Below are 26,957 nucleotides of genomic sequence, written 5' to 3' on the forward strand. Positions count from 1 at the left end.
GGGGGGGGGGGGGGGGCTTAACATATTCCCACATTCTATGTCCATTTAAAACACTTTTCTGTTTGGATTTTAAAGAAAAAAGACACAAAAACTTGTAAATTTGCAGATTTTAAGGACACACAAGCTTTGAAAGTGACCAATCTTCGGCAGCCAATTCCTAGCTTATTCTACTTCTGACACAAGGTGACCCCAGCTCTTTAAACTGCAAATATTTCGACTTCTATTTAAGATATAATTTTGTCATCAAATGCAAGGCAAATAAACAGGCTTCAAGATTATACCGATAACTCATATGATCCAAAATTGACCATTCGCCTTATTCCACCAGGTTGTGACACAAATAGGTTACTGTTATAACTTCTAGATCTTCCAAGCAAGCTTTGACTCAAGGTTAGTCCATGGTTCCAAAATGTAAAAGAAAATAATAATATGTTTTCTTGGGGGTTTTATGGGGTTTTTTTTCCTTGAGATGCACCGTTATTCTTAAACCCACTGAAACACATTATACTCCACGTGGCTAGTAGCTTGCGTCATCAAACATAATATCAAGACTTACCAGAAAACATAAAACCAAGCTGACTTTCAGCATTATTGCGTCAACTCCCTTCCACTCAGCAAATCAGAAGTGAACAAACGTAGAGTGTAGATGGCCTATAAGTATCGACGACCGACTGTTTCGCTCATGGGTTTCAATCTAAGTTATTTATAATTAAACCTAAATTCACCCAGGTTCAAAATTGAGGACTCACACCAACGCCTTATCTCGATTGTGGTGTTCTCTTGCTCTTGAAGGTAAATTTATTACTGCCTTTAAGACCAATCGTTATGTTAATTCGAAGGTAAAGCCCTTTTTCCCAGTTACAATTCGTTAAGCCCGTTTTGTCCACAAACCCTGTCTATGTGGGTGGTTAGTGGGTGCTCTTGAGTAGTTTGCTCCTACTTTCCTGTCAGCATCCTATTTATCTCTCCTCCTTTTTTGTGTTTGTTACTATCTTGTAACATTTCTATTCTTTGGTACTTATAAGTATAACCTAAGTGTGTTGCAAGTACCTTAGAACGCTTACTAAAACCCAAACAAAACAACCAAATTCATTCTGTTATATTTGGGAGGGGTGGGTTGTTTTTTTATTCTTGCCTGGAGAGAGACCCCCAACCGGACAAATAAGGACCCATTCAAACAAATCAATTTTCCCTGTGGCCATTAGTTTGCCTCACCAAACATGTTTTGACTTAACAGAAAATGTAGGATTTAGCTGACTCTTAGAAAAGAATAGCTCTGGGAAACCAGAAAGAAAAGGATAGCCCTAGGACACCAAAATGAAAAGCATATATCAGGGATACCAGAATGAAAAGGATAACCCTAGGAAACCAGAAATGAAAAGGATAACTCTGGGAAACTAAAATGAGAAAGATAGTTTTGTGAAACGAGAATGGAAAAGATAACTCTGGGAAACCAAAATGAAATGGATAGCTCTGGGAAACCAGAATGAAAGGGATATTCTGGTGCAATATAGTTGCATTACTAATAAGAATAATATATTAGTGACTTCGATTCAAGGGAACTAACCGTGCATTGACTAATTGAATCTGGAAGTGCATTGTGTTGTTTGAGCTATGTCCCTTGATACGGAATAGGTAGGAACCAGTCTCTGGTAGGAACGGGAAGTTCGATCAAAATAAGTAGAATTGACAACCAAGATGACTGTGTTTCTCTGTCTGTGATGTAGCCTAACACTCAATCAACTTCATTGGCGAGGAGGATGGTATGATCCAGAAAAAAGGAGCTTTTTTATTCACGAGACAGCTAAATAAAGCTATGTGTTAAGTATTTAGCTTAAGATGGCACTATATGGCCAAAACAAAGACTTTAGTCAGACAGATGAAAACATAAGTGACTACCTAGAAAGGCTAGAATTTTATTTTGAAGCAAACGAGGTGACTCAAGACGCGAAGAAAAGAGCAGTCTTGCTTACGATGGTAGGCCCAAAGGAATTTAGACTTAAAAGATCTGTGTGCACCAGACAAGCCAGGAAATCAATCTTTCCATGAACTGTGTCAACTGCTCAAAAATCATCTCATCATGCCCCGGCGCCACCATAATTCCTGTGCAGAGCCAGATTTGACAGCCGGACCAAACATCCTGGTGAATCGGTAGCGGAGTATATCGCTGCCTTACGACACCTCAGCGAGTTCTGCGAATTCGGAGAAACCCTGAATGAAAGACTTTGCTAGAAGTTTGTCACTGGTATAAATAACCAAGACATTCAGAGAAAGTTACTACAGGAGAAGAATTTAACCTTAGAAAATGCCATCCAGGTGGCAATATCAACACAATAATCATCTGATGCGACAATGTCCCTGGCCCCTTCTTCAGTGAATGCTGTACTCACTTATCGCAAACCTAAGGGTAAAAATGTTAACGCAGGGCAGCCTTTACCTAGATCCAGAGCAACGAAATGTCATCGTTGTTATGGCCCTCATTCACCACAGCAGTCTAAATTCAAGTCTGCGATTTGCTATAAATGTTCCAAGCAAGGTCATATCACTATAGCCTGCTTATCGAAGAATACAACTCGTCCGAGTTCCAATCAGTCAGCATCGCCACGTCAGCAGCAACAACACTATGTGAACCTAGAGCGGCACGGCAAGGAAGAGAGCCGATTCAACCGTTTACCGTGTCAGAGTCACCGCACGCCCCCATCAACATGAAGACGGTCAACTTCCAACTGGACACAGGTATTGCGCTTACTGTCATCACCGAGAAGGATTTCAACAAGATCGCAGTTAGTGATGCTACGATGCAACACTGTGTGAAGAAACTTCAAACCTATAATACCGGTGAGAGTGTTCCAGTCGTAGAGGAATGTGAAGTTGATGTGCTTTATAGGAATCAGACAATTAAGCTGCCTATCATAGTTGTGAAAGGTAAAGGACCCCCTTTGCTAGGTAGGATCTGATTAGAGCAATAACTCTATATGCCCAAAAATTGATGAGCGCCTGATTTCACCACGCTGTGACACAAAGGATAGCTCTGGGAAACCTAAATGAAAAGAATAGCTCTGTGAAATCAGAATAATAAAGTGAGGCAGCTTGGTGAAATTAGGCGCTCGTCAAATAATGAAAATGAGGAAACTGGCATTTTTCTGCTGTTTGGTAATTTTTTTCGAATCTTTCTTTTTTGGCTTAACACCATACTGGTCCAATTAAAAACATATTTTTGGGTGGATTTTTACTGAAAAACGTTGATAAAAGGCACAGAAAAAGTGAGTTTTCAGTTTCCACAGAATACCAAGCTATAGCAATAACCAAACGTTGGCGACCTTTGAAAAATGGTGACCCCACCTTCTTCAATCTCAAATAGCTTGACTTCTATTCAAGATAGATGGGCATTTCTTTCGCCGGTAGCAAAGCAATTGAACAAATTTAAGACGATACCAATATCTCCACATGCCCAAAAATTGACGAGCGCCTGATTTCACCACGCCGTGACATAAAAGGATAGCTCTGGGAAACCACAATGAAAAGGATGGCTCTGTGAAACCAAATTGAAAATGTTATCTCTTTGAAACAAAATTGAAAAGGATAGCTCTTGGAAACCAAAATGAAAAGGATAGTTTCGGGAAATCAAAATTTAAAGGATAGCTCAGGGACACCAGAATGAAGAGGATAGCTCTGTAAAACCAAAAATAAATGGATCGCTCTGAGGAACCACAATGAAAATAATAGCTATCGGAAACCAGCAATGAATAGGGCAGCCCTGGGAAACCAGAATGAAATGGATAGCCTTTCGAAACCTGAATGAAAAGGATAGCTCTGGAAAACCAGATTGAAAAGTATAATCTGCGAAACCAGAATGAAAAGGATCATCATCATCATCCGGTGCCTTGCCTACTGGAGTGGGCAATCATGGACCTCCTCTTTACTCTGCCTTTCGTTGCAGCAATGGTGTCTGTTGTTCTTGCTGCTCCTAGCCATGTTGTCATCTTGTCCAGTATCGTTTCCCTCTGTCTGCCTCTGCCTCTCTTTCCATCAAACTTCCCTGTTGTTACAATATTCTCCAATGCTTCTTTCCGCATTGTGTGTCCGAAGAAATCTGTTGTCGCTTTGTTATATTCGTCCTGGAAAAAATAGCTCTGGGACACTAGAATGAAAAGGATAGCTCTGGGAAACCAGAATGGAAAGGATAGCTCTGTAAAACCAGAGATAAAATGATAGCTGTGGGGAACCAGAATGAAAAGGCTAGCTCCGGGAAACCAGAATGAAAAGGGTAGTCATGGGAAACCAGAATGAAAAGGATAGCTCTGGGAAATCAGAATTAAAACGTGAGGCAGCGTGGTGAAATTAGGCGCTCGTGAAAATAATGAAAATGAATAAATAATTTTTATCGAATTTTCTTCTTTTTTTGGGGGGGGGGGGGGGGGGGGGGGCTTAACACTTCTGTTGTCCAATTAAAAACTAATGTTTGTCTCGAGTTTCCTGAAAAAATCGTTAATTAAAAGCACAGAAAAAGTAAATTTTCAGTTTCCTCGGAAATCAAAATGAAAAGGCTGTCTCTGTAAACCCAGAATAAAAAGGATAGCTCTGGGAAACCCGGATGAAAAGGATAGTGTGAATGTTATTCATATCTGTTGCTCAAATTGATGTGACAAACTAAGTGTTGAGTCTCACTGTATAAAACACAGCTTAACTATAGCAGGTCTAAAGTCCTTTCAGTCTCGACACAGGCTATTGAGTTAATTGCGGTATCCGATATGTACATGTACTACTGCTATTACTGAGCTGTTATTCATCATCACCATCTTTCTTGGTCACCTTCAGTATAATTTTTATCCTACATTGTCGTTTCACTTAGTCCACTGGTATATCGCCGATGCCACCAGAAAAATACTGGCATCTGTAGTGTAGCGGTTAAAACTTCGTCGTCACGGGCAGAAGATGACTTCGTAGAAATTTTTATTGAGTCATATTTTGGTCTCTTTTTGATGGAACATTGTACATGTACCCTTCTAGGCCTAGGTTGGCCTCTGCAGTCGGGGTGGAAGCCTGCCTTCAAATAAACTGTGTCTGTAGGGACATAAAAACACTTCCCTTAAAAAAAAACAGAAAGAAAAAAAACCCAGCAGTTTTTTCCCTCACCCTTTAAGCCACAATGCTAACATTAAAATTAGATTCAATTCTTGCCCCAGAAGTGATGCCGATAATATAACAATATTCTTTTCAAGCACGGCATGTATGGTCAATTGGGCGCTCCAATGTCATCAGCTTTTCAACTCCTTTTTTTAAATATGACGCTTACTACTATTCTAGTCTGGGTTGGAAGGCGCCACTGGCAAGCCCGCCTTTTTTTTTCTTCCATCCGATCTACCAATCTTGTTATTTTTTGCCTCAAATAGCCGTTCTTTTCTTTTTCTGAACCAAATACTTGTTAAATATTCTGCTGACTCACCATAAACTACTGCTCCTACAAAACAGGCCAGATATAGCAATAAAAGAAACGAACACGTGAATTTTTAATTAAATCATAGACAGTTGTTTATTCCTCATTTGCTTCATTAATTGTATTTTCTTGAAGGAAGCACCCCTAACCAGCTCACGGAAGGAAGACAGCATATTACATGTACATCAGTATCCACTATAATATTATTTAATTTGTCTGAAGAAACTTTCATAAGCGTTTTTGAATCACCAGTTACTTTAGCAGTGCGAAACAAGCTATGTAGAAAAGTGAACAGTACATAATGTATTCTAAAGAGGAGAATGACAGTAACGATGAAACACAATTGAGAAAGGGTTAAGGCAGTGCAGAAGAACCGAACAAACATTTTATGACGCATGATGGAGATGAATGAAAATATTCGCAAGGTGTAGAAAAGGGGATTTAGGGGATGAGGGATTTTGTATATAAATATAAGAACGGTCGCGCGACATGACATAAAACATCTATGTTACAAAATTAATCATACTGCGCCTATTATTATATGCCTTTAAACATAATATTAATAATTTTATGGGAACTTAAAATGGAGCCATCTTAATTAATACAAAATGCAGAAATAATTATCACAGTAGACCTTCTTTGCAGGTGGCTGGTGTGTGGTCTTGCGTGGTCTTCTTCCGATGATCTAATTTCAATGTTTTCTAGTCTTTTTCTCTTCTCTGCAAAACATTACAACAATTGTAATAATGGTTGCAAAAAGCACAGAGCATGCCGCGGAGCATGGAAATGCATAATTTAAAAAAAAAAGAAATCATAAATACAATAGTGAGGTATTGTGGTGAATTCCGGTTCTCGTCATAATAATAAAATCAACGAAATCGGCATTTTTGTGTGTGTGTGTGTGTGTGTGGGGGGGGGGGTGATGACCATTCTTTTACTAATTAATGTTCTTTTTTTCAGCTGAACACCTTTTACGTCCACTTAAAAACACATTTTTGTGAGGGTTTTACCGAAAAACATTGATCAGAGGTACACGAAAATGTGATTTTTCAGTTTCCAAGGACTCTCAGGCTTTAGAAGTTACCAAACTTAGGCGCCTTTTTCTCGCAAATTTTACCTCTGAAACCAGACGACCCTGATCTCCTTCAATCGCAAATATCCCACATTTATTCAACTTAGATGGATATCTTTTAACCAAAAGGAAGGCAAATGAATAAGCTTTAGGATGATACCAAAACCCCCCATATATGCCCAAAATTTGACGAGCGCCTGATCCCGCCACTCCGTGACACAATTATTATTGTAATTTATTTAGTGTTATCGCGCCGACTGTGCAATGACTTCAAAGTACAAAATGCACATACACACGCACGCACGCACACACACACACATACACACACACACACACACACACACACACACACACACACACACACACATACACACACACACACACACATACACACACAAACACACACACACACACATACACACACACACACACACACACACACACATACACACACAAACACACACACACACACACACACACACACACACACATCTATAACACTAACACCGATGATATACTGGCTGTCTCCTGACGGGTGCATGGTTTAGATTGTTGATGTTCATTGTTGTTGGAAATCGGAGTCTGCTCCGTTTACCCTAAGCTCAATCGTCGGTACGGGAAAAAAGTTCATGGCCTTCATTGTCAGATCAAAATTTATGGCTTTTCGTGCAATCCTTTCACTTTTTGCTTTTAATGTCCGAAAAGATTTTATGTCTCTGTGTCTAATCCTTTCATTCTTTGCCTTTCCTGTTAGGAGAGATTTTATGGCTTTTAGTCTAATCATTTCAAAAGCCTGCATTCATGAAAGAATTTTCCTCTAAATTACTTTCACTTTTCTTTTCAAAAGGAACAACCTTGTCTTTTCCCCCAAGGTGTAGCCTACATAGCACATGTATTAGATGCCCGTAGCTTTGTCTTTTGGGGGTGGCCGGGACGGGTTAATGGTTATATTGTTTGTCTTTCAGGTAGAAGACGAGAGTTTGATTTCGAAGAGACGAAGTTCTTCTAACACCCTTCTGCTCCGATGTTATCTGATTGCATCTGACATGCAGTGTTGGAGCAGCTGCCCCCACCCCCTCCCCCGCTCCTCTAAAAGATCTCAACCGTTTCGATTGGGGGTGTCAAATTTGTTTGTTAATCAATGAGATGTGAAAGATTTACTTTCATTCTTAACTGAGTCTCTGGTGTGACTTTTCAAAGTAAAGGTAAACGAATACTGTGCAAGTTCATATTCAGATTACTCGTCCCATCTCTGCCTGATCCTAACCAGTGCAAACAGAAGGAGGGAAGCGGAGGGAGTACTTGAAAAATCACTTCAACTTTATCTGACACATATTATTTATATCATAAAATGTGCCTGTTCGAGCCCGTGTGTCTGTGTCTGTAAATGTGTATTTCTCTCTCTCTCTCTCTCTCTCTCTCTCTCTCTCTCTCTCTCTCTCTCTCTCTCTCTCTCTCTCTCTCTCTCTCTCTCTGTGGTGTGTGTGTGTGTGTGTGTGTGTGTGTGTGTGTGTGTGTGTGTGTGTGTGTGTGTGTGTGTGTGTGTGTGAGAGAGAGAGTATGTGTGTGCTTGTGCACGTGCATGCGTGTGTATGTGATTTTGTGTAAGTATGTATGTGTGTGTGTGTATGTGAGTGTGTGTCTGTCTGTGTAATGCGCGCGCTTGCGTATGTGTATGTACGTGTGTGTATGTATGTATGTGTGTGTGTGTGTGTGTGTGTGTGTGTGTGTGTGTGTGTGTGTGTTTGTGTTTGCGCACAATATGTATTATGAAATTTCTTTTGTAGGAGTTCATTCTTATCTTATCTCAATCATATCTTATCTTATCTTATCTTATATACACATGGAGACATTGATATAAATTAAATCAGTACAAGTCATAAATTATCACGTGGGTCACCTGACTTGTAAAGGCGACTCTGGTTCTGAATAATCCATAGACACTAAGGTAGGAAAGTCGTCTATTTGTTTTTTCAGCACCTCACTCGGCATCTGCGACTCTATATACACAGGTTGCTCCCGCGAATAATAGCTCACCCTTCTCCGACCGGGAGCTTTGTCTGGTTTGGACACGTTCCGTAAGGGAGACACTTGTCGTCTGGCACCTTTGACAGTCTCGTCTTTGGATGGGGATTGTCTCCCCACGTTCAAGGTCAGGTGACCGTTCCGTAAGTCCCGAGCGGTGACGCGTTCTTTTGATGGATTTCGTCCCTTTTGTTGTTTCCACGTCTGCTGCTGCTGCTGCTGCGATTTGGACTGTCCTTCAGATGTCATGTGATTCGGTGGTTTGTGTCGATTTTCGTCGTTCGTGTTGTTGTTGCTTCTGTGGTTGTTGTTGTTGTCAGGGTCAATGACTTTACTGTTCGGCTTCTCCCCGTGATCGTAGGTCCCGTCTCTGCGGTTGAGCAGGTCCAGACGTTGTTCTAAGTAGTGACTTCTGCTCGTTATAGGGCCAGACGACTCGCTCATGCCGTCTGTGAGCTGAGGAAGGAAGAAATGTAACTGGGCAGGCTGGCTAGTCTTCGCGCGAGGTTCTAATTCCACAACAGTTGTCGAATTTTGAAGAGGGATCGCCCCGTTCATCAGATTCAAGTCTTTCGGATACTGCTTACGCTTATCCTCTTTTGACATCACCAATTCATCTTTTGAAGATACAAAATTATTCCCCACCCGCCCTCTCTCTAGAGAGGTATGCCGTTGGTTTGGCGGTATGCGTGTTTGGCGTCTCGCTTGATGCGCCACTTTCGGTTCGAAATCGTCAGACTCAGAACGACTTTCAGACCGTTCGTAGTAACGTTTACTATCCCGGTGTCTGTGTGTGTACTTCCGGTGCGCAGTTCGTTCATCCATCATGTCCTTGTTTCTGGAAGAGTCGCTTGTGTGACTTTCAGTATGCGCTATTTCATGAGGAACACCAGGACCTACCATACTATCGCCATCACTGCTGGTATTGTTGTAATAGCGCTCATAGGCGTAATCGTTGAAATCGGAGACGGATAACTGGCATTCAGAACTCTCTGCAGCTGAAACGATGTCGCACAATCGGTCTGAAGCTGCCACGAGCCGTTTGAAGGTAGGAGAATGGCTGCGTGGGTGGAAGCCATGTTTGGAAGGGGTGAGCGTTTTTGTTGCCGGTTTCCCTTTCCGGCCTCTCACAGCGGCACCGTCTGTCGGCCTGGACGCTGTTTTGCGAGACGCCATTTGTTGAGAGTCGTAAGCGTCATATGTGGGAGTTCTGCTTAAAAGTGTGGAAGACTTTGCGAAAGAGTTTGTAGACGGCGATTGGATCAGCGGCGCTGATTTTCTATTCCATTCTGCCCTCAAACCCCCTGGGCTGCTGTGGTAAATGTCAGGATTTGTGCGTTTTGAAGGTACAGTCGCTGATTTAGATTTCAGATGTGAGTCTTCTGAAGAATGTCTCTTCGACTTTATTTTTGTGAACGACCTTGACCTTTCGAAATCTACTCCTGTCGTTTTGTAGAGCTGAACATGAGAGCGATAAGGCTTGCCCAAAGTCTGGTAGAGCAGACCGGCACCATGTCCAGACTCGTGTCCACAATGCGATGTGTGGGAGCTGCTTCTGTGAGCAGACTTCCCGCTATTCCGGTCAACAGTTGTTCCTCTTGAGCGAGAACGTCTCACAGGACTATCTTCTTCAGCTTCTTGTCCAACGTTAGCGTCAGACACTCGCTGAATAACTGCCCCTGACTTCTTGCTCGAGGTCACGTCAGAAGCAGAACGTATGACTAATGGTGGGCCGGACTGGAGTAGAAGAGAAGCAGTATCGGCAGTTAAGACAACGGAATAGTTCCGAGAATTCACAAAGTCCTTGACCCTCCGAGAGTTGTTTGCGTTGTTCGAATTTGTGCTGAGGCGAGGGCCCTTTGCGGACCTTCTGAGGTTGCTGGCGCTGGCGGCACTTTTGATGACGCAATATCCATCAGAATCCTTAGCCTCTTTGGTACTACTTTTAGCGTTATCTCCTTCTGACACTGATGAATGCGAAAGGTGAGACGCCGAGTTCACTCGTGCTCTTGTGTCGTACGAAACTGACGTAGGTCCGTTGTCCAGACGCTGGAAGGAGCCGGATAAGTACACACGTGCGTGAGGTGGAAGTGTTGAAAGCGCGGGATCGAGGTCTTGACTTCCGTGACACTCGGTCACATCCGGACGAGCTGAAATTCCTGTTCTGGTACTCGATGCAGATAGTAGGGCCTGTCTATTGAACCGGACATTTCCTCTGAGCTTGGATTCAGCTCCAAGCCCAGGTGCTCTGAAATGAAATGAGATGAGAAAGTCATTAGGATGGTCTAGTTGCAATGGACCTCTTTCTTTAGTTTTCAAGGAAGAGAAACAGGAGGGCAAGCACAATTCTTCTATATAAGAGTGGGTACAACCAGCACCCTTTCGCTTACGTGAGGGCACATCCCTGCCACGAACTCTAGTAATAAATATAACCTCTTTGGAGTTGAAGCAGACTGCCCTTTAAACAACATAAATTGTGTCCATGGAGGTGTAAATCGCTTACTATTATGGGCCATCTCTTTTACGTCGAAGCGTTTTACGTCTCTATCCCAGTTACATTGGATCATCATCCCATAGTACACACAAACACACACACACACACACACACATACACACACACACATACACACAGAGAGACACACACACATACACACAAACACACACGGCTGTCTGTTTCTCATGCTATCTTAGGCCTGTATACAATATGCACTTAAAACAGTTTGACAGGCCGAGAACATTAAACCTTCTGAGTACTTAAGTCCAAACGTGAAAAGCTCAGTATACCGTTGAGGTTACAGAACAATGCCGTTTGGATAAACTTATTCTGGTAAATGTCCACTGTATGCATCGAATACAGGTAATACAGGTATCCTCTTCATTGCTCAGTGGGTAGGCCTATATAGCAGAATAATATTATAACGATTTAAATATTTACACTCCCATCGGCACAGTTTAGATTGTTCTGAAGGCGGGCTGCTTCGAACTTGCATGTCCGGGCCAAACCAGATTAAGTGGGATACAACATTTTAGTAGAGAGACAGATATACCCGTTAAAAAAATGTTCACTGGGGAATCGAACTCACGTGTTCTGCACACAACGTTGTAGAGCATAGCGGTCACATCACAGTCGTTTGAACTCTGTGGGTCCATACTGTACGTTTCTCCAAACTCTGAACTTTATTTATACACTCTGTTAGCTATTATATACATGGCAACTTGGAAATACGTGAGTCACTTTTCCCATAAAACTACGACAGCTACAGAGTTGAATGTTGGCAAGTACCAGCAAAAGATAGATAGGTCCCCATGGCGGAGCCCGATTTTAGACTTATTCATTCCCTTTATTTAGAAAAACACATTTGACAAAAAGTTCCCACCCTTCTTTAGCCTTTGTGATTATTCTATTGAGAAACGAAACAAATCTGTGCGGCTCTCCCTCACAACGGAAGTTCGCTACCGCTCTTTAATGTTCGCCTAAGAAACACGATTCAAGAGATGGGGTGAGTAATTTTCGAGACTCACCTGCCGTACGTGGAGACGTGATCCTGTATATGCACCCAAAGAGTTGTTTTTAATATATGGCCCATAGAGAAGAACTTTTTCATTACTGAGTCAAAAATTTTTGAAACAATATTTTTGTTTGGTCACTAGCTTGTAGAAGGTCCATGCAAAGTTTCGTAGGCATAAATAAATTTGCTAACGAGCTAGGATTTTTAACTCTGTCAGAGGAAAGTGAAAAAGCTATAGACACCGCCCCTGTGATTTTGAAGACGTCGGTGTGTTCCTTTTACAGTGTAGCATCCCTTTCGTTGATTAATATTTTCTTAACGCTTTTTGTGATTGTGTAAGGTGAAACCCATATTTACATATTTTGTGATTGTGAAGGGCTAGACAGCAATACACTAAAGCAATGTAGATCAAGAGAGGAGTTAATCAAAGTAGACCGTATCTAAACTAGAAGACAGGTGTGACTGTGAAAGGCTAGACAGCAATGTAGATTTTGTAAAATGCCTCCACGGCGTAGATTAGTAGGAGTAGTGACGCCAAGGGGTCGACCCCGAGCAAAGTCGGGTACTCAGCAAGTAATCACTGGTTGACAGAATGGATGTGTGGACCTTTTCATAATACATGTGTATTCTACAATGATTTTTAAGTTGGAGAGTAACAGCAGTACCCAGTAGTATCCACTGCAGAAATAGAGGAATTGCAACCTCAGTTGAATATTACTTATCACACGTCCTTACCTGTGACAGCTGTTTGGCGTGAGATAATGATATTATTTATTATTGGTATCTGATACTTTCGCGTTTCGTCCTTGAATTTTCGTCCTTCTTACCTACTTCTTATAGGCCTGCTTTCGAACTAGGTCTTTGCCAAAACATATGAATTTGAATCTACACATTGTCAGCAGGCTGCTCAGAAATACATAGCCCAGAAAGCAAAATTTTACAGGAGAGAGAATAGTGTTTAATATTAATTCTTTAACAAAGGTATTTTTTCTTGCTTATTTTCAACTTTTAGAATTTAAATTTTGACATAATATTTCTTGAGAACATGCAACCGAAACTGTCGAGAAACGGAAATTTAAAAAATCAAAATGTTGGGTTTAGTTTTTTTTAACAGCTGTCCGACTAAATGCTTTCCTGACCGTCACTTTTCTTAATTCCATTAATGTTTTTCTTCTCTGGTCGATGTTCTGAGGGGAACAATGTCCACTGCCTAAGTAGTAATGTAACTTTAATGTCTGGAACGACGCTAACACCGTCAATCCTCGCTCTTCGCTGGGTCTGTGTCAAAGTCTTTCCAAATTAGAATTTAATAACAGTAACAGAGACAAACCCTACGGAGAAAGAGATGTCTTTTCGTGACTCGATTCATCAGCACATAGTTGTCTATCTATCTATCTATCTATCTATCTATCTATCTATCTATCTATCTATCTATCTGTCAGTCTGTCTGTCTGTCTGTCATGGTACTAGATAAAGGCATCGTTACATCAATGGATGGCATAGCCGAGTTAAACTTAAACTTACCTTGTCAAAGGTAATCCAAAGAAAGAATAATAGAAGGCCTAATAATAGCGATAGAACTAATTTTACGTCACTGGCGCAAAAAAAAAAAAGTCCAGCGGTTGATTAAAATAAAATCTTTGCACCACAACAATCGCTATTTCTTGTTAGAACATCGGGCTTGGGTGCCCGCCTAGTTTCTAATTATACACACATCTGCTGAAGAATCCAAGATACTAGCCATGTCATAGCGGTAGTGGGAGCAAGCCGTGTGTTGTTTATCTTGGAGATACAAGACTATGGGCAGACAGGAGAGAGGGGCGGGGAGGGGGAGGGGGAGGGGGAAGGGAGAAGACAGTCACGGTACTTATCCTCACGCGACTGATCACGGTGTTTCAACACTTTCAGCGTGCGTCAGGTGAGAAAACATACAGGTAACACATATGAGAAAACTTACAGGTAACACAAGTGAGAAAACATACAGGTTACACAAGCAAGTAACACAAGTGAAAAGAAGCAGGTAACACGAGTGAGGAAACATACAGGTAACACAAATGAGAAAACATACAGGTAATACAAGTGAGAAAAGAAGCAGGCAACATAAGTGAGAAAACATACCGATAACACAAGAAAAGAAGCAGGTAACACAAACCAATGTCCAGTTTGAACCTGTTCTAACGGCCAACAATCACCTGTACAAACAACCACCCCCCCCCCCCCTTGTGGTTTAAAACAAATTACATTGTAATAACACTGTCTTTTCCCCTCGTCTGCACCTATAAGTGATAATAATATAGATATTAATAACACTATTAATAACAATAACAACACCAACAACACCCCCCCACCAAAAAAAAAAAAAAAAAAATTCCTTAAAAGTTATAAAAAGCAAGATACATGTTGCATGTGTACTTGGTTTTCCACCTCATCGCCCGCTCTTGTGCAGTGAATGTAACGGTGTATGATTCCTGTAAATAACGCCAATGTAACTTCTGTGTATATAATATTATATCTTTAAAATTGAGTCACATCTTGTCATAAGAGCGACAGTCTACTGCTTGATTAAGACCATTACAAAGATTCATTATTAATACTGTGTGTACTGTTGCGTAGGATTTGGGCAGGGTTGTGGCTCCGGGCAAAAAGGAAACATGACGTGTAACCAGTGAGCAAGAAATATAAGGGGTGGGGGTTGCCCAAATGTGAGACGGGAGTAACAATGTTGTTGGTATTACAGCGTTGCTGCTTTTGTTGGGGTAGTGTTCTTGTTGTTGTAGGTATTCCTACTGATGTTGCTGAGGTTACTTTTGTTGTTGCTGTTGTTGTTGTTGCTGTTTTTGCTGCTGCTGCTGCTGCTGCTGCTGCTGCTGCTGCTGCTGCTGCTGCTGCTGCTGCTGCTGCTGCTGCTGCTGCTGCTGCTGCTGCTGCTGCTGCTGCTGCTGCTGCTGCTGCTGATGATGATGATGCTGATGATGATTATAAACGACAAGCGCTGTTGCTGACATGCGTAATGTGCATTGTTGGATGTAAAGGTCTTTTTCCAAACGTAAAAGAAATAACACACCACAACCTCAGATTTAATTATGAAGAAATAATGGCACAACCCTTAAATCAACACAGTTGTGACATATCCACTTCTCTCCCGTAAGTCCTTCAAATATAATAATTGTAATAATAACATACACGGGCCGAAACAGGATCTGTGCCACGTATACAGCTCAATCCTTTTTAAGTACACGTATATGTAATAATTTAGCACGCGGGTTTGGTCATTGACATTAGAGGCGAAATCAGCGTTGACAGAGACACACTTGAGCGCTCGTGGACCCTGGGGGAACTGAACTGTGAAAAATGGCGCGGGCGATTACGTTGAAACTGTGGAACTTGATGTTGACACGGGCATAAAGCATACACTTTTTTAATAATGTTGTCTTTACATCGACACTTGTATTTATCTTGTTTAACTATTCAAGCACCAACTCCTGTATATTAACGGTAACTTTTACAAGCTGTGTCTTGTTCTGTGTTTGTCTTGTTGTTATTTCCTCCTCTACCCCCAACCTCACCTCTCTCTCTTTCCCTTTCCTCTTGCCTCCTTCCCTAAAAGACGCACGCGCGCCGCAAGTACACACACACAGACACACACACAGACACACACAGACACACATACACACACACACACACACACACTTAGGTACTCACTTAAGCACACAGACACACGTACACACATACTTAAACACCCACCTACACACACATAGTCACCTCTGACCCCATACTTTCATTGTTCACCTCCCCCCCCAACAACTCTATTTCTTTCTCCCCCCCCTCCCCCCCCCTCTCTCTCTCTCTCTCTCTCTCTCTCTCTCTCTCACTATCTCTCTCTCTCACTCCCCCACTCTCTCTCTCACCTGCTCTTTCTTCTTTTACATTTTTGAAACTTTAACATTTCTTTTACCTCTCACCTCGCATGTATACATTACCACTCCTCTCCCCCCCCCCCCCCTTTCCACCCTTATATAAAAAAATGTTAATAAATATCCCCTTTCTTTTTTTTTTGGACGAGATACCCACCCGGGAGATCGAGGGCGGTGAGAAGAAGTGTGTTTCTCTTTTTTTCTTCTGGGTAGAACTCGCTAGAGGTTTAAGGGATTGGAAGCAAAGGGGCGAAATGATATTCTTTCAAGTTTAACAGGAGCAACGTTTCCCACAATATTCTGCCTGCTATTCAACGTCTAAAGCATTTAGACAAGTGGGGTAACACCTTTTTTGCGGAAAAAAAAAAAAGGGGGTTTTTCCTTTTCCCCCCCCCCCCTTTTGCCCCCCCCCCCCCCGGAAAAAATCGCCCTCCCTCCCGAACCAACACTGCAATAACAAAGAAGAAAAGGCAGTTTTGAAAGCTATGAAGAGATGGTTAGAAAGAGAGAGAGAGCGAGAGCGAGAGCGAGAGCGAGAGCGAGAGAGAGAGAGAGAGAGAGAGAGAGAGAGAGAGAGAGAGAGAGAGAGAGAGAGAGATCAGAGGGAGGTACGGAGGGACAGGGGGGAGAGACTGGGGGAGGGGCGAGGAGAGAGAGACAGAGAGAGAGGGGAGAGAGAGAGAGAGAGAGTGAGAGAGAGAGAGAGAGAGAAAGAGAGAGAGAGAGAGATACAGACAGTCAGAGAGACAGAGACAGAGAGAGAGACAGACAGACAGACAGACAGACAGACAGACAGACAGACAGACAGACAGACAGACAGACAAACAGACAGACAGACAGACACATAATAATATCATTACCTTCACGTGTAGTCTCGATTCTTCATCACGTTTGTCTCTGCACTACAGAATCCCTCACGGTATTGGTCTCACCAAGAATATTCCCGACAACAAGAACAGGAAATGGGTCCAGCATAAGCAGGCCTTTAATATCCCACAGAGTTGCGTGTCAAAACTTTGAATTAGATTCAAGTATCGATGCCATGTATGCGAGACATTGGAATAACGACTGCAGGTATTGATCATTTTACGCCATTTCTTAAACAGTCGATTCATTTGACCCATAGGACGGCGTTTTCGCAAAGGGCAGTCTAAAATATTAAGTACAACTCGTGAAGTGGTCTTTGAAACCTAAGAAGCGGAAATATCGAGTTGGAATTCGAGTAATGACAGAAAAATTATATTCTTGCCTTTCCAAGAAATACGTTTCTCTTGTAATTAGGTCCGGAGAAAGGGGGGGGGGGTAGGGGTGGAAAAAACAGGGGGGGGGTAGGGGGGGGGGGGAAACAGAGAGGGGGGGTGTTATCAAATTGTGTGTCTTCGAATGGACCTGGATTATGTCTAGTAGAGACTGATATTAGAAAAGAATTTAATGGAAGTCAAGAACCCGTTAGCATTAAAAGAGGGACATTTCTAAAAGTAATGCTAAAAAGGAAACGCATTATAAAGGATTGGTAGTAACAGACTCGTTTTATATTCTATTGTTCCTTCGGGAATGCTTGGACTCAGTATTATGAAAGCAGTGATTAACAATGGAGTTTTAAATGCTCAATTTCATTTTTCTCTAATGTTAACCAGCGTTATATATCTTAGAAAGGGCTCGTAAACGAGGTAGTTTTATGAAGGCTTACCTTAATACCAAGCTAGATACAGAGTGGGTCCTTTCAGATTTGAGATTTAATCCCCTCCCCTTTTTTCTCTCTCTTTCTTTCTCTTTCTTTCTCCCTCTCTCTCTCTCTTTCTCTCTCTCTCTCTCTCTCTCTCTCTCTCTCTCTCTCTCTTTTTTTCTCTCTCTTGTGAGTGGTTGGAGGGCGTCCCTGGTAGGTCCTACCTCCTTAGTTTCGTTTTGTTTCTTCACTCTGTCTATTTTCCCCAACACTAAATGGTCATTTTTTTGTCAATGTACTTCTCTTTACTCTAGCAAACAAACAAACAAACAAACAAAATCTCTCTCTCTCTCTCCCTCTCTCTCTCCCCTCTCTCTCTCTCTCTCTCTCTCTCTCTCTCTCTCTCTCTCTCTCTCTCTCTCTCTCACACACACACACACACACACACACACACACACACACACACACACACACACACACACACACAATTCAAACAGTATTGTTTCTCTTTTGGATCTCGGGTATCGATACCAATACCACCCAAGAAAGTATCACATACTACAACAAAATATTCCCCTCATAAAATGGCAGTACTAGCCACCATTAGTGACCACTACTGGAGTCAATGGTTGTTGCTGTGCCACTTTGAGTGTCGGTTTATGAGCCAGGAACGTGCTACAGTAGGTCATTAAATTGCCATGTTCCAGCTCGACAAAATTTCTCAGCACTTTTACTACTAACTACAGAAGGCTCTCAGCACACAAAGGCAATTTCCACTCGTCGCATAGCTGAGAAGCATGATGATGTCACCAAGCTATTAAGAGAGACGCATAGACAAAATTTGCCTATACTAACAGCCATGCGACGAGTGAAAATTGTCATAATATGCGGTGGGCCTTAGAATGTCTGCAAACTTGACACTGGTATGGTCAGTCAAGTGTCAGACTCACATGCGAAAGAAAAGTCCATTTAAAAACTTCAAGAATTCCTTTTGTCAGTAATGGTAAATAAACGTGATTTCCTCTCAATATTGTGCATTGATCAGGCTGATAAGGAAGACTGATATCAGGAAGAAATGGGGTACCATAATCGTTAATGTCTGCTCTAGATTTGACTCCAAAAGAAGATTTTTTATGCATTCGTCAATGTGGTAGAAACACTAATCATCCATATCTCAGCGCTTTATCCAATAAGCACTACAAAGATTATAGAATGTCGGGGCATTTGCGTGATACATTAATTAGCTAGTCCGAAAACGGGTTTACGGGTGGAGAAACCACACTGATAGGGATATCACTTACAGGAGGGCCACTTCGTTTTAGTTTTACGTCCCAAAATAGAACTGACATAAAAAGGTGTTTATTATGCCCCCATCGACATAATTGAGCTCAGTTAGGAAGAGGACTTCGATCCTGCTTGTGAAGGCTAACCTTGGCTGAGACGGATACAACGTCAAAACAGAGAGAAAAAAACCTGAGAGGCTAAAAATTAAAGATTTCTCCCCATATGGCAATCGAATTCATGACTTCTGCGTGCGACGGCGAGGCTTTTAACCACCGCACCGCAGACGCTCGTTTTATTGACGTACAGTTCAATCCGAATCAGTCCAGATTGCGAGGTTTGCCGCAATCATCTAAGCTCCCACAGTTGAAGTCCATCAGGGGAGTAGGAAAACTAAGAAACGAAAGCGCATTGAATCGTATCTTTCTAAACGCACGACGTATGGCAACACCAAATCACTTAATGAAAAGCAAAATTAATACTGGTGGGCTCAACGCACAAATAGATTGATGGATGGATGGATGGATGGACGGATGGATGGATGGATAGATGGAGAGATGGATGAATGGATGGATGGCCAGGCGGATGGATGGATGGATGGATAGCTGGGTGGATGGATGGATAGACGGAGCCAAAGAAGGAACTAAAAATTCAATTCATAACATGATACTGAATCTGTCTGCAGCGGAGCATCCTTACCTCCAGTAATCACCGGTAATTTTGAAAGTTGGCAGGAAGGCCATGACGTCAGGAGAGCCTCATTACGAATCCCAGAACAAGACCTGGTTCCTGCTAGAGAGAGCGACCTTCACTACAGAAACGTCTAGCCCATTACATGAGACTTAACACTGTCTCTGAAGGAGCGTCGTATCCTCGAAAAACACAAACACAAATAAGAACAAGCGACAAATTAAATCAACAAATCTTTAGCAAAAGTTCATGATGACATCCGTTATACAATACGGTACTCGATAGCCGGGGTAAACCCACGAAGTGTCGACTCCTGGTCAATAGAATTAGAATTTGAATGACATCCTTGAGAAAGCAGAAATTGATTCCTCGCCTCTCTCTCTGAAGCACTCGCAACCACACAAAGGGACGAAAAACAAAGAAATCTCCCTTCACCAAGGAGTTTAGAACTAAACTGTAAACTCCTTGCCCTTCACATAAACCTTTCGTAACCCCGTTGCTTTCCAGCAAAGATTGTTGACGAAAGTCAACTCGCTAATACGGAGTAAATTATTTCAAGACTCAATCAATCGGAAACTGTTGCTCGTTGTTCTCTTCAGTAACACCCCAGTCTTCCCGAGGACTGCTATGAGTTGAAATAAAACTGAGCTATACTATGGGCTTAAGACGCATCACAATATAATGTGAGGGCGGATAATGGGTGTTCGAAAGCATTGGTGTATTAGACCCGATGAGTAAGAAAATTCCATATTACATCGCGCTGCGGGAGGTCATGCCATATGTCATCATTTCTTGGTCCAAATGGAGCTTGGCATTCCTTTTCTTAGCAGTTTTACCTGTGCGGACATGAATTGGTTCTTGACACTTTGGTAAAATATCGAAGTTGGAGAACGAAATGCCGTATGATAACATAAATCGTTTTCTTTTGCTCATGTATAACAAAAGAATGCTCTGCAGTGTTAGCACTTGTTCCTCTACAAATAAAAGATCAAAGAATACCCAGGCTTTATTTTATGCACAAAAGTCTGTAATATTTTCTCTGAGGGGACGAGAGATTGTCACAATACCGAACTGGCAATATTTGACGTAGAACTAAATCAGTAGATAAAAATGCATTTCAGGATTATTCAAAGTCACTGTCCCAGAACTGAGCGAAACAAACAAAATTTAAATAAGAATAAATCTCGTGGGTAGATTTCAACTCCAAAAAACGGAAAAGTGAGAATTTGTCACAGTCGAAGCTACAATATTTCAGAGTACGAGAGTATCCGGCGCTTCCCAATGCTTTTCATGTGAAATTAACCCTCATGATTCAAGCCCCAACTTAAACAGGATTAACTTTCGCCCCCCGTCTTAGTGTTTTTGCCGAACGCTTTCATTGTTAGCACGCCTGCTGTTGATTCTAGAATTTATGAGAGTCGAGCGTGAGGCAAACAACAAACTTGACCACGAGAGATATTCATGAGACTGACACAAATACTTTGAGCCCAAACGTAATTTTTAAGTTGACTTGGAAGGGATTTCTTTTTCTAACAGCAAAATACCCATAGCGGGCTCAAAGCGAACGTGAGATTCCAGTTTTTAAAAGACATGGGGAAGAGAGTAAGAAAGCGCACACTCGTAACGTGCGCGTGGGAGCCAACTTATTCTCCTCGTAAAACTGACTTTGGGGTGCAGAATTAAAGCTGGTGTAGTATGTTTTTAGCAAAGATGTTGGGGGCCACAATGAACTAACTTGACACGGGTGAACCAAGAGTCGTTTTGAAAATGAAAATTTTTATTAATGCAGTCAATTCTGTAATCTTGTTGTCTCTTCTGTAGCAAAAACTTTTGATATGAGTGAACTGAAATGAAAAGAGGGGAGATAAGGATGGTAGATGTTAGATAGGAAAGGAGCAAACCACACTGGAGCACCCGCCAAAATAACCCACATTATTATTATTATTTTTTAAAATCATTATTATTATTATTGTTATTATTATTATTATTATTATTATTATTATTATTATTATTATTATTATTATTATTATTATTATTATTATCATCATTATTATTATCATTATCATTATCATTATTATTATTATTATTATTATTATTATTAATATTGTTGTTGTTATTATTATTATTATTATTATTATTATTATTATTTATACTGTTATAGATGCTGCTCGGATTACCGTCGTCATTTTCATTACCAGTATTTGCAATAATAAAAGACTAATTGTAATAGCTTATTATAATGATAATAGAATAATGATGTCAGCAATAGCCTACCATTACTACTACTACTACTACTACTACTACTACTACTACTACTACTACTACTACTAGTAATAATAATACTATTAATAATTATAATAATAATGACAGCACAAGGCATCACCACTTCACATCGTTCACGTTTGGAATATTTTCACAGATAATTATTTCACAGCGCGCACACGGTCATTACTCCTTGCTTTCCTGATATAACAATAAAACAATAACCTGCTTGCTTAACACAATTGGCGGCCTTAATGTGCACAGCAAGCTTGAATAACTCCCTCTTCACTTCTTTAGAGCACATGTCGGTGTGTTGAATAATGAGACTACAGTCGATTGGCATTGGCTTAATCTTTATAATCCTGTGGACCGAGGGCATGGTACAGTATGGTGTCCCTTGATAGACTCAGTGATATGCCAAAAGACGACTGCTCCAAAAGTCCTGTTCCGGGTGGCTGAGCTTATGGTCTCCTCAACACGAGAGAAGTGGAGTACGTGGAGGGCACTTAATTAGCTTCTCTTAACAAGCAGTTTTCAGCATAAGCAATCATGTCAAAGGTTTGCCAACAGTGGGCAACAGGGAAATGTTCATTACGCATAAATGACTGTAAGAACATCTCAACTCTAAATGTTTACGAGATAGTTTTAATCAAAGGATGAGACGAGAATAGACGTAAAGCAGAGACTACTATGGACTGACAACATAAAATCATGGACAGTCCGATCGTTGGAACGGTGTATCAGCGTGAAACCCGCAGAGAATGGCAGATCAGTGCACGACAGCTCCAGAGACCTCGACCGAAGCAAAGATGACACCTCTAACCAACCAGCCAACTAACAAAGCAACCAAGTTTGAGCTTATATTGGCCTATTGATGAAAAGAAAGTAGCAGGAATGCGCAGAGTCCGATGACATTACCGTTTGTTTTGTTTAGTAATAATTTTACTACGTTCGTAACTGCAAAAGGTCACATGAACATTACGCTTTGCAAGAAAAAGGAAACTCGCAACATTATGTTTATGCTCCATGGCAACAACCCGATCTACGCCTTTAAAGACTGATATGCAGAGTAGAAAAAGAAGTAAACCAATTTCAACGATACTGATATTGCACCTTATTAAGTGTTCAAAAATGTTTTTTAAAAGCCCTAAGATTCTAATTTTTTTCCGCAATACACACACATCTTCCAATGAGGGCTCCGATATTCAGGCTAAGCGCGAGCACCCCCAGAACGGTAAAGAGTTCTTTTCACGTTCTGGAACGATCTCAAAAGTTTTGCCAGGTCTATGGAGCCACTTGGCGGTAGACCCCTCAGGCAGGAAGAACAACGGGGCAGAGGTCACAAGTGGCTTAGCATTGAATTTAGGCGTCATTTCTTATAGAATTTAAAAAGGGACAGAAAGCGTAATTTACTTTTCGAGATGTCTCCAGCCGATTTTTCAGAAGCTTATATGTAAATCATGATATGGGGAAACAACTTGTCTTTAAAAAACATGCCGATAAAACATAATTTCTTCTCTATTCTAAATCGTTAACAACTTCAAGCATTCTGTCAAAATTGCATTTTGTATTCTGCATTTGAAATGCCATTATAAAAATAAAAAAGATTATAAGATTGTGGGTTGAATCAAGTATTGTGTGTGTATTGGGGGTGGGGATGGGGTGGGGGTAGACTTTGATACGTGTGTACGTTTTCTCCATAGTGACTCAAAAGCCAATGATAGTAACTCTTCACTGTACTTAAAACAGCAGCCCTCTTTCTTTTTTCTCTTCTCAGCGAATAATTTAAGGACTTAACTTAAATGTGCTTGTTTCACTTATTATTTTGGTGTGTACGTTAGAGAGAGAGAGAGAGAGAGAGAGAGAGAGAGAGAGAGTGTGTGTGTATGTGTGTGTGTATGTGTGTGTGTGTGTGTGTGTGTGTGTGTGTGTGTGTGTGTGTGTGTGTGTGAGGGTGAAGGCGTGGGAGTTGACTGCCTACAAAATCTATAGGTCTATAGCAAATTCCTTTGGTCGAACTCTACTGGTCGTGAGCAGGCATTCTGTGTTGGACTTCTTCACAGTAATAAGCACTGCTTTTGGAACAGTCCGGCACTGAGAGCCCCTCAAAATCCTGGAAGTAGTGAGAATCTCCACAACCCTTGCAATGTAAAACGGGGATTCAGTGCCACAGGGAAAGTAAAGACACATCTGAAAAATAAATTTGTATTACAATACCATCCTTGAGCGTAAACTCTAAGGTACCTCAGTTCACCATGGAATGCACCATTTGACTCAATTTGGAATTTGTAGCCATTTGAAGATCAAAGAGGGAAAAGTTACGCTTGCACAAGTTGACTTTAGCCAGATCGTCGCTTTTCCACGTCATTTGGGCACTTGCACAGCGCGTGCCTTGCAGTTAACTTTTATTCATTAAAAAATAAATTGCAATTTTGTTTAAAAAAAAAAAAAAAAGAGAGAGAGAGAGAGAGAGAGAGAGAGAGAGAGAGAGAGAAAGAGCACGGAGTGTCATCCATGTCAAAGCATGGTCTAGTCTATGCCTTGAACTAATTCAAACCAATATGGCGAATGTCTGTTTCCAAAAGACTTTTACGATGACCCACACTATGTGATCTTCACCACATCAGCTCGATCCTCCATTTCTATGACACTGACACGCTCTTCTGGCACTTTGCGCTGATCTGAAGGAAAGGTGTGAGATAGCTGGCGAAGTCAAGAGGTATCAAGATTTTAATGCCTTAATTCCTTGAGTATCTGACCAGTCGAGATGCCTGTTTTTGTGTATAATCCAGAGGTTGATCCGAGATGGAAAGACTCTTCTCGCAGAAATGGGTTTTAAGCCGAGGAACATCAGTAACATATCAAACTGGAACACTCTTGATCAAGGTCTATCAATCTGAAATTGTGACTTCTCAATGAACTATACGGGGTCAGTAAGGACTTCATGTTGGGAGTTGAGACTGATTTTGTAAGTGAAGATATCTTTCTTACTTTTCACTTGAATCGTTTCGTCTTAGAATGAGTTGGTATGTTTTTATTCATAAAATCAAACAAACAAAAAGCAAAACAAATTATAACAAAACAAGAGAGAGAGAGAGAGAGAGAGGAGAGAGAGAGAGAGAGAGAGAGAGAGAGAGAGAGAGAGAGAGAGAGAGAGAGAGAGAGAGACAGACAGAGAGAGAGAGAGAGATAGGAGCAGTGCGTATAATAAATTGTTTTATAGAAAAAGAATTATAAGATGTGGGCACTTCAACAAGAACCACCCTGATTGTTATATTCATAAATTGTGAAAAACAGATTTTGTAATCGATCTATTAATGCGATGATGGAATTACGGGTGAGAATTTCCATTCACTGTCTGAAAAAGGACTCCCTATCACTTTCGTTTAAGAGTTTATGGATGTGTGTGCTTTCGTACATGGGTGCGTGCGTGTATGTATATATATATATATATATGTGTGTGTGTGTGTGTGTGTGTGTGTGTGTGTGTGTGTGTGTGTGTGTGTGTGTGTGTGTGTGTCTGTGTGTGTGTGTGTGTGTGTGTGTGTGTGTGTGTGTTCTTTAATAGGCATTAGGAGAAGGGCGAATCCAGATAAACCGACTGAGTACTTGAGTAAGGATAGCCTGGCAAATGACACACGATAGACAGATCGGTAGAGTTTGACAAAAATGGATAAGTAGGCTTAAATGGAGCAATGATTCAGTTATTATAAGTACTACACACCGACAGATAAATAGACAAGTAGGCAAAAAAAGACAAACAGACAGACAGAAATATAGATAGATAGATAGATAGATAGATAGATAGATAGATAGATAGATAGATAGATAGATGGATTCAAAAATGAGTTTACAAGAAAAAAACCTACAACAGCAAACAGAAACAACAAAATCGGTGAAACACGAAAAGTGATCATAATAATCGAACTTCATGTTACGTCTGTAACAAACGGGGCAATAGCAAAAGAAAATAAAAAGAAAGGGGAAACCAAAATATAATAATATATCGTCTAAAGAGAAGTTGAATTGTGGAAATACTGAGAGACCCCAGGCCACGGGGAGGAATGTTGAGAACTGAGAAACGTTGGAATGTTGAATGCTTGGCTTGTACAAAGTTGTGCATACTGTTCCATAGACAAGACAAGGGAGATAAGACTGTCTGGTTTTGTGTGTCTTTACCACAGAAATACATACAGAAAATGCCATTTGTCTCTTGCCGTTGCTTGTCTTGGCATTTATGTTGACTTTAAATGAGGATTAAAGATTCACCCTGAGCAGACTTAAAGTTTGTTTCTGAAGTTCTGTTATACGATATTATTTTTTTAAATTGCCTATAATATGTAACATTCTGAGGTACACGTTAATTATTATTGTTGATCATTTATTTAAGGCAGCCAAAACGAAATTAGACTCCAGACTTCAAGTAACTTTTAAATAATAGAAACCATGTTCTCTTAAAAATAAATACCATGAGTTGTATCAGCTTACTTTAGGCTATTCGATCTTTCTTCTTTCTTTTCTTAAAAAAAACATTAATTCTGTTTGAAGTACGTGTAAGTGCCCCCCGGGACCGTTTTCGTGAGAACCTTTCTCTGGAGTGCGACAGTGTATAGGCTATAACATCGTGGTGGTTGTAATAGCAAGCAAAGCAATTTTAGATAACCAAATATAAAATCTAACTCTAAAAGTAGAGGTGGAGTTCAGTGCTCCAATAATGAAAGTTTCACCCTGACAGCTTTATGCTCGCCCTGTTCCAGAAATAGTTCACTAACTTATTATATCGTTATCCCAGAAAAATGGGATCGCGGCTTGACGAATAAATTACCCGGTACTCTGATCTATTCTTAGAGCAAGCTTTTCACCCCTATTATCCTCACCGTTCCCTTCAACGCAGCGACTGGCGTCTACGGTGTATGTAATAGTTTGGTTCTTTGCTGTTGCATGTAAAAGACATGTGTTTGATTACCAAATGGGACAGTCTTTTCTCTCCGTCTGTCTGTTGGATGCTACATCCCACTCAGTTCAGGATAGTCGAGGCAGCTCGCTTCCAAAATTATCTAAATTGTCAGAACCTAACTCCACTAGGGCTAAGAGAGAGAGA

General features: G+C 41.0%; 1 protein-coding gene across 1 annotated transcript in view; it reads right to left on the bottom strand.

Moving 5' to 3' along the window:
• Nucleotides 1–8,230: 8,230 nt before the first annotated feature.
• Nucleotides 8,231–26,957, bottom strand: part of LOC101857717 — a 21,777-nt gene continuing 3,050 nt past the window's right edge. The window contains exon 2 of the mRNA XM_035969666.1: nt 8,231–10,782. Within this exon, the coding sequence (XP_035825559.1) occupies nt 8,406–9,710 (1,305 nt within the window). The 5' untranslated portion in view covers nt 9,711–10,782 and the 3' untranslated portion in view covers nt 8,231–8,405. The remainder of the gene's footprint in view (nt 10,783–26,957) is intronic.

The sequence above is a fragment of the Aplysia californica genome, unplaced genomic scaffold, assembly GCF_000002075.1.
Source record: "Aplysia californica isolate F4 #8 unplaced genomic scaffold, AplCal3.0 scaffold00167, whole genome shotgun sequence".
Lineage (NCBI taxonomy): Eukaryota > Metazoa > Mollusca > Gastropoda > Aplysiida > Aplysiidae > Aplysia > Aplysia californica.